Below are 12,411 nucleotides of genomic sequence, written 5' to 3' on the forward strand. Positions count from 1 at the left end.
TGCTCTTTGAAATAGCCGACTGTAGAAACAAAAATCATTTCATATCTCCTAACAAGATGCTTATTGTTGAAGTAAAAACAAATAGTATCTCCTTGTACAATGTTCCAGCAGAGTTTCTTGATTAAAAGCTGGAAGAGACAGGATAAAATGTAATCAACCACGGCTGTCAAAATCCAGCAGCCGATGCTACTAGGTTGAATACCCCTCTCAATGAGATAATGGCAGTCAACGTGATAAGAGAGCGCAGATTTCACTCCCTCTACACTTACATCAGTGTACGTTTCATGGAATGTGTGTGTGATCAATAAGATGATAAAAAATGATGTTTTGCTTACCCGTAAATGGTCAGGCTTCCCTTCTATTAAAACATCGTTCTTTGATTGGTGTTGCAATTGCCATTTTTCTCCACTACTGGAGTGAAAATTAGTTTTCTTCCTCACCACAGAGAGGGTACATGCAGAGGAAAAAAATGCCTTGTCCTTAATAAAATCATGCATTCATTAGTTTTCAATGAATCCTTGTAGAGAAGGGGAGAGGGCCCTCCTCTACAATCTCCTTCAAGGACCTCCAGGTTCTAATAAAAACATTCTTGTTTTTAAATTGTTTTATTATTTTTAAGTTAAAGTTGTTTTATTATTATTATTATTTCTTAATTTGTCAAAAGCAGCCTAGGGAGATGTTCTGATCATCAGCTGAGCATTGGATACAATTTGAGGATTTCACCTGCTTTCTGTGGGAAATATGTCAGCAAGTTTTAAGACCTGATATCAGTTCAAGTGATTCAGCCATGTGATTAAGAGTTCCAATCAATTACTTCTGTTCACAGGCTCACACAGAATAAAATTCTGCAGAACAACACAGGATGGTTTATTGTGAAGCACTGTGAGTCCTTCCTTATTTTCTACTTGAATCTGCAACCACTAGCAAGAAAAAAAAGAAAGTAGATGGATTCCATGCAACATCCAATAAGGCTTTTACTATAACTAGCACCAGGGAATCAGGTTTGTAGGTTTGAAATATACAGGGGAAATAATAAGAAATAACCTTCAACTCTGATCTAGAAATTTATAAGCGACTCAGTCAAAACCTGGAAAAATTCTGAATATTCCCCCCTTTTGAATACAATTGGGGCTAATTGCCAAAGAACTTCGACATCTTGTGCTGCAGATCTAAAGAACACATCTGTAAACATAATTCATTAGGAAGAGAGGTAAGAATAAATAGCATGAAGAGTACTTACTCTCCAGACTGATAAGTGTCACTGTTTCTTTATCCTGTTTGTAATCATCATGTCTTGAATTTCAATTCTATATTTTTAGAAGAAACACCTTACTGGGGTACAGGATGCATCACAAACTACATTATAATAAATGATTAGGAAACTATTCTTACTGTGGCAACAATGTCAGGATACACAATATAACAAAAACAAAGGACACTATTTGAAGATACTACTGCCTAGTACCAATCCAGGACAGCAAAAGAGCCAAAAAAAAAAAAAAAAAAGATCATAAACGGATGACATGAAAATATGTTTTGTCAAAAAAACTTTTTGACACATTGCTGTTTGGTATTCAACCAACATTAAACTATTATTGTAATAATTAAACAAATACATTATTCAAATCTGTTACATCATTGTACTCTGTGCTCCAAAAATATCAGACAATAGATGACTTGGAGAAGGTAACAGATTCCTAGCTTCTCCTGTCCAATTTGTAAACAACCAATGTAAGACATTGCCCCTTACATCCCATGAATGATCCATCATCTGAAGTGGCAGAACACCTTTTTGTACTGCATACATAAAGGCTTCTAGACATTAAAGCATTGAGCAGATCAGTCTGCATTACTTCATGTGTACAAACTTTGAGCTGATGCAACTAGTCCCAGAGGACAGCTTTCACTTTCCTACTAACCTTAAATAAAACACAAAACAAAGCACTTAAGAAGTAGATCCATGCTCAGAAAGAGTTCCCGGTTCCTTTATGCTTTTTCTTAAAGACAAAACCACATTAACTATTCTTTGGAGTAACAATTTAAAAAAAAAGGTGGAAAAAGTGTGGGAAATGAGCCTAAAATACCACTTCTCAAATGTAAAACTGCCTAAGCTACCTACAGAAATTACTTCCCACAGGAAAGGATGGACTCTGAAGCACAAAGGTAGGAGGGAGATCATGGGCACTAAATGTAACAGCAGTCTGGACACAACCTGACCAACCTATTCCAGGCAACCTTGCTTGAGTAGAGAGGTTGGACAAGATGACATCTGGAGGCTAGGATGAGATGAAACAGTCTGCAGGTGTGCCATGGAAAGCAGAACTTAGATGGGATATTAGGAAGACTTTCAAGAATTTCTTCAAGGACAGGGTGATCAAGCATTGCAACGGGCTGCCTATGGGCGTAGCAAACTTCCATCCCTAGAGGTTACAGCTGGACATGGCACCAAGAATCCTAGTTTAACAGTCTGACTCAGTACATCAGACTGATGGCTAGACTTAATGATCTTGAAAGTTTTTTCCAACCTACACAATTCTACAGTTCTGTAGCAGATATAAACAGTGATTCTCTATCTGAAATATAAATATATTAACTACAAGGTATTACTTCAAGACCATTAAGTTTGGGCTCTCAATTTGTACTTGCAAGCTTTATGAAGAGCTGGTGCCTAAATGTTTTAGCTTACAATATCTACAAGTATAAATGAACCAGAACAAACATTTTTTTATCCAGGAAAAAAATTACATAACCTAATTCCTGATAAACTTTCCCAGTTCTAAAATTTTCCCTCATAAAACAGAGGAGTAACAATAAATACACATAATTTATGGGCAGAATTTAAGAACCCTGTTATTGATAAATATTCAATGTATTTTAAAATCTAAGTAAATAGGAAAAAAAAGAATAAACCATTAAGTAGACCTTTTCCCCTCATTATGGCATGTGATTTATACTCCCCTCCAATTGTAGGAAATCATATTTCAAAATCCTTCGATTTCTACTATCCATTCACAACTCAAAGCCCAAAAATAATATGGTTCATTTATATGCTAGATCTCCACCTAAACAAAGAGGTGGAAAGAATTCCAGAAGAAACAGAATGTTAAAAAACAAAAATCCTTCAACTCTTTTATAAATCAATTTAAATCAGTATCACTCCTACAGAGCTTGAACAACCAAAATCTCTCAGATGAGAGCAAACCTTTGCTCAAAAGCTAGCAATCTAAATGCCCAATGTAACTATGGTGGAATAACAGAAATGTAGGTCAAAGTATTACAACAGATTATGAAAACATGAGGCAACACATGACGTTTGAAAGTCATGATTATAAGCCTTGGGAAGCCAGAAGTTTCTAAGTGGGCATTTTAAGTGGTTCTGTTTTAACTATTAAATGTTACATTTATATGAATACACTGTATTATGTGACTAATCAGAAAATGTTTCCTAAAGAAAGAACCAAAATAATTAATATTTATTGGAACAAATAGAAAAAGAGTATTACTAAATGTACATCTCAAAACTGAATTGGTGATGCTGAGGCAACTTCAGCACTAACAACCAAAGGGAAAGAGAAATAGCTAAAACATAAAACTGTAAACAGGAACAACTTCCAGGAGCCAACATTGCAATAACTTAGCATTCACGATGACTATCCTGAAAAGTGCAATCTCCCTAATCACATGGACCGAGTAGATATAGAAGGACTGCTTCAAAAGTAATGCTTCCTATTTTATTGTGATGGCCCATGACATCAGAGGTAGATGTCGGTGGTATGGCAGTAGAGGTTGAACCTTCCCACCAATATTCCATCACTTTGTTGTCATGCAACAGATGGCAGGAGAGGGGTAGTCCAACAAAATGGCATCTGAAGCTGAAGTGCATATGAAGTAAAGGTGCATCATTGAATTCCTCCACATGGAAAAAAAAAAATTGCACATTTATATTCATCGATCCTTGCTGAATGTTTATGGGACCAAACAGCGGCCGTGAGCAAAATGAGGTGGTGGGTGGTGCACACCAGCAAAAGCAATATGAAATACAAACTATATTCCAGATGGCCGTGCACAGTTGTCACCATAAAATGAAGAGCATCTCCATCAGCTCATCCATGTGAACTGGAAGATCACGAAATGGGGACTGTGTATGAAGCTCAGTATCAGCTTCAATGCATTAGAAATGATGGTGGCAATACTAGAACATCAGTTCGCATCAGATGGGTCTCACAAATGTTCACACAGTAACAGAAATAACACCACATGCAATTTTGCTAGGGACTATTGAACCGATACGAAGATGAAGGTGACAGTTCCTGGGATCACATCATTACCAAGGACAAGACATGGTGTCACCACTACAAGCCAGAATTTAAAATGGCAGTCCGTTGAATGGCGACGTGAATTCTCCATCAATGAAAAGTTCAAAAGACAGCCCTCAATGGGTAAAGTGATGTGCACTGTCTTTTGGGATAAGAAAGGGGCGACCCTTCTTGATTTCTCAGAACCCAGACAAACCATCAGTTCTTACTGCTACATCACAATGCTGACTAAGCTGAAAGCTCAAACTTCTAGACTCAGGCAGGGAAGAATATTCTTTTCTTGCAACATGATAATGCCAGGCTTCATACCAGTCTGAAGACCATGGAACACATTGCCAATCTTGGCTGGACCATCCTACCACACCCACTGTATAGTCTGGATGTGGTGTCCCCCAGTTTTCATCTGTTCGGGCCAATGAAAGATGGACTGCGTGGGCAAAATTTTCCCAGCAACAGTGCATAACAAAGCAGCTCTGAAACAGTGGGTCACCTCTGCTGGTACAGATAGTTTTGAGTGCAGCATGCAGGCTCTCGTTCATTGCTGCCAAAAATTCATAGCTAAAGGTGGTCACTATGTTGAATAATACTGTTTTGTAGCTGAGAATTTGCTCTGTCAAATAGCATCATTGTACTCTTTGCAAATGTTGTAGATTCCATGGAAATAAATAGGAGTCATTACTTTTGCAGCCACCTACATAAACTACAGGACAGGGCAAGGAACAACCCCAAATATATCCCAGTTCTACTTTAACACAAAACAAATTCAGAAATCCGGTGCTTCTTTGCTTGCTCAGACAAAATCCACTGCCATAAACACATTTAATGTATTTTCTAATCCATACTACTTGCACTAATCACTCCTTTGGTAATCCAGTAAAAGAAAGTTCTTAATGACACCTGTAATATTAATAGCTCTTCCTTAAAAAACATATTTAACTTGAATTTTTACTTTGCCTCATGAAACATCTGACACCGGTCATTACTGAAGAATATTTTAACAGCTAGACTCCCAGTTGCACCATTATGTTGCATGCATATTTAACTTCCTCAAAGTAGGTTATGTTAACCAGTAAGTCTGTAAAAACCACTAAGTAATGAACCACATTGAATAAAAGCAAACAAAAAAACAAAGTGAATAAGAGAAACACACTCCCATGTTAGGAAAAAAACTCACGTATCAAACTCTGTGACTTTTGAAGAGCTTACCTTCTTTTTGTCTCTCATTGAGCCCTTCCCTCGGACCATTATCTTGCATCCTGTTTCTGCCTCAAGCTGTTTAGCTGTTAGTCCTCTGGGCCCAAGGATTCTCCCAACAAAGTTAAACTGGAAGAAAAACAAAAGTATTTCTATAAAACACAGTAAACAAAATTAATATAAAGATGTATTTCATCTCTAAAACATCACAAATATTTTTTTTGTTTGGTTTTTTTGTTTGTTTGTTTTTAAATCAATTTAGAACATCACACTAAATTCCTGAGGTGAAAGAATGAGATAAGTATAATTTTTATATATTAAATGCCTTGGCAATCCCTACTGTGGAAGATAAGGATTTCAGGTCAAAATAGGTTTTTAAATTTAATCTGACAATCTAGGGTAGTGCTACTCCTAACTTCCACTACATTAAGTGCAATGAACTCTTACATAAAATACATACATACATGCTCCTTATTAGGCTAACAACGTGCATCATATCCTGGAAGTAGTTTCTGAATGCATGACCAGACACACACAGAATATCTGTGTGGTTGGACTAGTATGTTGCCAGGCGTAGGTTCAGCCTCATAAAGGCACCACAAGGCTTTCATAAAAGGTCTCTTGGTCTAGCCTTCCTTTGCTCCCTTCAGCTAAGAAGCATCCAGAAAAAAAAAAATATATATTTTTTTGCTCTTCCATACTTTTTGACTGGGTCTACCCGGCCAGTACACTGCTTACTGGCCACCCATCATCAACAGAAATTGAGGTATTTTCCAAAACCACCACTTCTTCTTCCCTCAGGTTTGTATCCAACCAACACCACATTATTCTTCATTTTTACAGTGAATTCCACACTGATGACATCAGGAACACTAGCTTTGAATTTCAGTTGTCTTCAGAAGTAGCTAGTATGACATTTTCTAAGAGTATTTTCTACTCCACTAACAATGTTACTCCCAAAAAAGGAACAAGACTCCATTTGAGGTAGAACATCAGTTGATTCTATCATCACTACTAATCTGCTAATACAGTTTAAGCAAGTTGTTATTTTAACAAATGATTCCCAAGTCTTTTGTACTAACAGCTTACTGTCAACATTCAATTCCTCAGTGTCATATCAGAACTTTAGCTGAGAGCTCCACAGGAAAAAGCATTAACGAAATTTCTGAAGCGACTAAGTACAGATAAGAGACTACCAAACCACAATTGAGAAAAGAGCACAGATTAATCCTTTTAGTTAGCATCAAAAGACTTCTTGGAACCCAGCTGTATCTGCATCTACTATTTATTTCTCTTACCCGCCAAATAATAGTAAGTATTGTTACACTGGACAAAAATGAAAAAACTGTTTCAATCACATTTTTAACTCAGGATTTCTTATGTTTTTCCCGATCTCTCACCCAACTGCATTTTTCCCTCACCACCCTCCTTCTTCACCATCTTCAAACTACACATCTGTGTTTAAGAACACTGGTTATTTGAATACTGCATGATGTCTAAATTCAGAATACTTCTCTTTCGTTCCCTACAGCTTCATTCTTATGCTGGACTTGTCCAGTCCTCCAGGGTTTACCTTACTCCTAGTGAATTAATAAGAAGTAAATATCAGTGATTCACAAACTTTGATCAATTTAAGATGACTAGACTGCGCTAGTACAAATGCATTCAGTTAATACCTGTTAGAATAAGTGTGTTAAAAAATGAAGCAGAACTGTCCCATGCTAATATTAACTGCTTCCACATAAACAAGATCCAAGCAACAAGCAACCAAATACTTTGTTTTCCTTCACAAAGTTAGTCTCTCTGTTCTTAACAAGTCTATACATTGAACTTCTATATAACCACTTTTACTCACAGTATTTTGTAATCATTTTCCTGTGTTTTTTTTTTTTGTTTTTGAAGAGGTGAACTAAGTTTCATTTTCATTGTGTTCTCAAATTTTCCTATGCAAACTCAATATCAGAACCCCATACTAGAATTCCAAGTCTGTGAAATGTATGAGCACGAAAGTATCCTATGCATCACTTACATATTCATGCAGAATCAAACACATTAGGAAAAGAAAGCTGCTCTAAATCCTAATGTTTGTACTTAGTCCAGGATCTTAATGATCGCTGTGCAGCAACAGACACTCCCAGAAGCTGACAAAATTTCAGTCCTATCTAACAAGTTGATTGAATCAGAAACCCTCTGACAACCCTCTATTTCCCAGGAAAACCAATAGCTTTTACATTGCTTCCATGCCTCATCAGATTCTACATCCAGAACAAAAGGAAAATAAGAACAAACTATGCTAAAATTCGAAGCTGCAGATTAATAAAAGGTTTTACAGATGCATGACTGATTTTAACAGTGTACAAGAATGCGATTCTTTAGAAACTTCCTATACAAGTTAAAACCTGAAGAACTTGGCGGAATTCAGAAGTATTATATTTCACCCATACTTTTCGTATTTTGTGTTTTCCCTTCACACCTGAAAGATATGAAGATCTAGTTTACCTGATAAAAAAAATCTTTATTTTTAGAAAATAATTTGAAAAAAAAATTGGATTAAAATAACCAAATCTCACAAGAGAGATATCATATAAACATGCATTTGGTTAGAGAATTAATTTGCTCAAATAAAAACTAAACTATTCTACCATTTTATTATTGCAAGTATTCTACGATTTACTATACACGGCTTTTACAGAAATCTTAAAGTCTATTCCAATTTTAAGCAAAATGAAAAATGCCTTAGCAAGTTTATTTGTGCCACAAATACGCTGAGTATGAACATTTTGCACTCAGCCTAAATATCTTTTTAAGTAAAATATCAGTAGTACTTCACAATAGAAGATGTTCTATGTTGACATTAACTAAGAATACATAAAGTTACAATTTAATTATTCTTGAGTACTTACTTGTATGTATGGTTTTACTGAAGAGAAGTAGTCTATGCATTTAATTGAAACAGATTCATATGTATAGCTATCTTCCACTGTATTATTTCCAATTTAAAAAACAGCACCATACTGACAAAAAACTTTTTAAGAAATGGAAAATGCTCTAAGTCATGACAGCACTGTGACAGCACTATGACGGTTGTTTTTGCATATTTTGAAGATAGCTTATATTGCTTCCATTACATTTTTAGATAATCTTAGAAAAGTACAGTTGTTTTGTTGTTTTTTTTTTTTTAAATCTTAACAGCCATGTAACTAATTAAACTGTAACTATGTAAAATACTTCAAGTATTGGGAAACAACAGCATAATAAATCTTAAGAAGGTAAGATTTTATACTTTCAGCACTGTAGTATGTTTAATAAAGAAAACAGGACACATGGCATACACATACATGCTCAGAAATCTCCATCAGAAAATATTAAATGCTATATAGGACAGTAGGAAAACATAAATGTGCAATTTATTTTACTTTACAATGTGCTTTCTCATTACAGTATTTTCCAACGTCTATTCAATTAACTTACCACAAGCAAATACCCATTCTCAAAATGACAACTTTATCACAAGTTTTTACTGAGAATATAGAAGCTGTAGTGGTATAAATTTAGATATTTACACACACTCATACAGAGACTTTAAGGAGTACTAATGTTATAGCTAGGAAATTTCTATATTCAAAATCACCATGAAAGAATTCAGACAAAGCCTTTTAGTTCATATGTACATCCCTGCCTCTCATTTTTTTTCTTTCAGAAAAAATATATCAAAATACTCCAAGTTATGGATGCCACTTCATCCCACACAGATTAAACAGCTACATTTTTGACAGTCGTTGGTTAAGAAAGTGTCTTTCCTGTGAGATTGCAAAATCTTTCATTAATTGCATTAGCATGTACTTTGAGGATTAAATATGCTCCAGTGGAATTTGGCAATTGTATTTAGGAGATCCAATCTCTGATGATATTTTACAGGAAGAGGAGGCTGACTAGATGGTATTAACACTGTCAACACAGGGAACATAGTACTAATAACATATCTAATTATTATTATTTTTTTTAATACAAACTAATCTTAATGTAGTTTCTAAGCTGTTGATGAAAAGTGAACTTGTTTCCTGAAATCTCTTCCAGAAACACTTACTGGTAATAGAAGACAGGCTGTAGACAACAACGCCCAAGAAACATTCCCTTCATTCCTTTATCAAGTAAGTTTTCTAAGCAAAATAACCAAGTAAATGCCAAAGTACATATGTAGTGAATGACATGTATAATCTGCTTATGCCAGATATATCCATTTATATCTGCTGGGTGTATCTGACCCACACCATTCTAATACTATCATCAAAAGTAAGCAAGTACTCATCTTGTTACAGGCAAGACCTGATAATTATTGTAGGAGTAAGACAAGCTTAGTCAAGATTGAAAGCATGTTTAAGCAATATATTTTTAATGCAAAAGTAAAGGATGTGAACATAATTGTAATATATTACTAAAATACAGTGCTTTTGAACATGAAGAACAAGATAATGTTCAGTATTTTAAAGTCTGTTACTTATTAGCATCCAGAGCCTTCCCTCTTGGACATGAGCAACACATGCTCTCATGACTTCAAGGACGGATTACTATAACAAACATTGTGATTCATCTTGAGCAATATGCATTTATAACTGCGCTTCTCATTAGCAAAGCTCCCTGAAAAAATTGAAGATGGAAAAATAAGACAAACCTTTAAGGAATTTTTAAGTACTAAAAATCAGGGTTTTTTTGTTTTTTGTTTTTTATATTTAGATTTTTTTTATAACTTAAAAAGTAGTTAAAAAAAAAACATGCTAAAAGTATCAAATTTTTCAAAAGGTATACCTGAGCCTCTCAGGGCCATTATGAAATTCTCTATGCTAGCATGTATATTCCTGCAACACAGTATTATTTAACCAGTTAAAGATTGATTCAATTTATATTATGGAAGCTAGGTAAAAATAAGTAATGTAATTCCATGTAGAAAATTAAGGTTGTTTTAACTGGGTGACAAGCTTTAGTAAGTATGTTGACTGCAATAATAAAAACAAGTCTTTTACAAAGTACCACAAAAATTAAGATCTTAAGACAGCACAACAGCATAAAAGCAGCCACCTTAAAGTAAAAATATTCAAGTATTCCATTTAAAGATGGCACAATTCTTAAAGGTCGATTTTATTGCTGGGATTGACTTGTCAGTTATTGACAAGATTGGTATATCAGATAGTTTACATTCATTTCTGATCAACGAGACTAACAGCCACTGCTGATCATTCCAAAAAATGAATCTAAATCTCTCTGATCACTGCAGCTGTAATCTAGACAAACCAGATCATCCCCATGATTTCAACAGAATATTATTTTCATATAGCAGAAGGCATCCTAGTGCTTTAAATGCTTAAGGAAAAAAAAAAAAAAAAGAAAAGCAAAAAAATAAAAATGCCTTTTAAAGTATAGCTGGGATTTAGAATGAATTACTAAATCCTTTAAATCCACACTATTCACCTCTAATAACCTCTGTGCTGAAGGCTTTGAGAGCTTATTTAACTGACAAATAGCTTTACAACCCCCCCATGGAAATATAATGGATCAGATCCATTAAAAATAGTAATAAATAAAATCGGGCTAACTTTCCAGGTCAGTCTAATAATGGCAATAAAGCTTTATTAAAGGAAGAAAAATAAAATAAAGTCCCAGAGAATAGTATTGCTTTTAAAATTAATCTATTTTTCTTAACTCAAATTTTTTTTCTTAACTCGAATTTATAAGAGAACCTCTGAATAAGCTATCAAGTATGCATACTAGATGTTGTTTCATTCAGATTTTTTAAAAAATATTATTCTAACACTTAGAAATATATTTAAACACTGCTTTACTTTTAGCACAGAAACTCACGCGACAGAAAAACCTCAGTAGTAGCAAAGCCAAGTTAACTGAATGTATTACAACTAGGTCACAAGTGGTGTCCCTCAGGAGTTGGTTTTGGGACTGGTGCTCTTCAACATCTTCATCAGTGACATAGACAATGGCATCGACTGCACCCTCAGCAAGTTTGCGGATGATATCAAGCTGAGCAGTACAGTCGATATATTGGAAGGAAGGGAAGCCATCCAGAGGGACCTGGACAGGCTGGAGAAGTGGGCCCAGGAAAACCTAATGAGGTTCAGTAAGACCAAGTACAGGGTGCTGCACTTGGGTCGGGGCAATCCCACGTATTTATACAGACTGGGGGAAGATCTCCTTCAGAGCAGCCCTGCAGAGAAGGACTTGGGGGTCCTGGTGGACAAGAAGCTGGACATGAGCCAGCAGTGTGTGCTTGCAGCCTGGAAGGCTAACTGTGTTCTGGGCTGCATTAAAAAAAGGGGTGGCCAGCAGGAAGAGGGAGGTGATTGTCCCCCTCTACTCGGCTCTTGTGAGGTCCCATCTGCAGTACTGCATCCAAGCCTGGGGCCCCTAGTATAGCAAGGACGTGGAGCTCTCGGAGTGGATCCAGAGGAGGGCCACTAAGATGATCAGAGGGCTGGAGCACCTCTCCTATGAGGAAAGTTGAGGGAACTGGACTTGTTTAGCTTGGAGAAGAGAAGGCTCCAGGGAGACCTCATTATGGCCTTCCAGTACTCGAAGGGAGCTTATAAACAGGAAGGAGAACAGTTGTTTATAAGGGTGGACTGTGATAGGACAAGGGGGAATGGTTTTAAACTGGGGCAGGGGAGGTTTAGGTTAGATATTAAGAGGACTGGAACAGATTGCCCAAGGAGGTTGTGGATGCCCCATCCTGGAGGCATTCAAGGCCAGGCTGGATGTTGCTCTGGGCAGCCTGGTCTGGTGGTTGGTGACCCTGCACATAGCAGAGGGGTTGAAACTAGATGATCGTTTTCAACCCAGGCCATTCTATGTTAGTTGGTGTTGTCAACATATGGTTTCCTTTGTTATCTGCTGG

General features: G+C 36.1%; 1 protein-coding gene across 9 annotated transcripts in view; it reads right to left on the bottom strand.

Moving 5' to 3' along the window:
* QKI (QKI, KH domain containing RNA binding) overlaps positions 1-12,411 on the bottom strand; it is a 134,351-nt gene that overhangs the window by 77,184 nt on the left and 44,756 nt on the right. For all 9 annotated transcript variants that reach the window (XM_085219881.1, XM_085219887.1, XM_085219885.1 and 6 more), the window contains exon 3: positions 5,523-5,639. In XM_085219881.1, the coding sequence (XP_085076007.1) occupies positions 5,523-5,639 (117 nt within the window). The remainder of the gene's footprint in view (positions 1-5,522; positions 5,640-12,411) is intronic.

This window comes from Meleagris gallopavo, chromosome 2 (genome assembly GCF_905368555.1).
Source record: "Meleagris gallopavo chromosome 2, MGAL_WU_HG_1.1, whole genome shotgun sequence".
Lineage (NCBI taxonomy): Eukaryota > Metazoa > Chordata > Aves > Galliformes > Phasianidae > Meleagris > Meleagris gallopavo.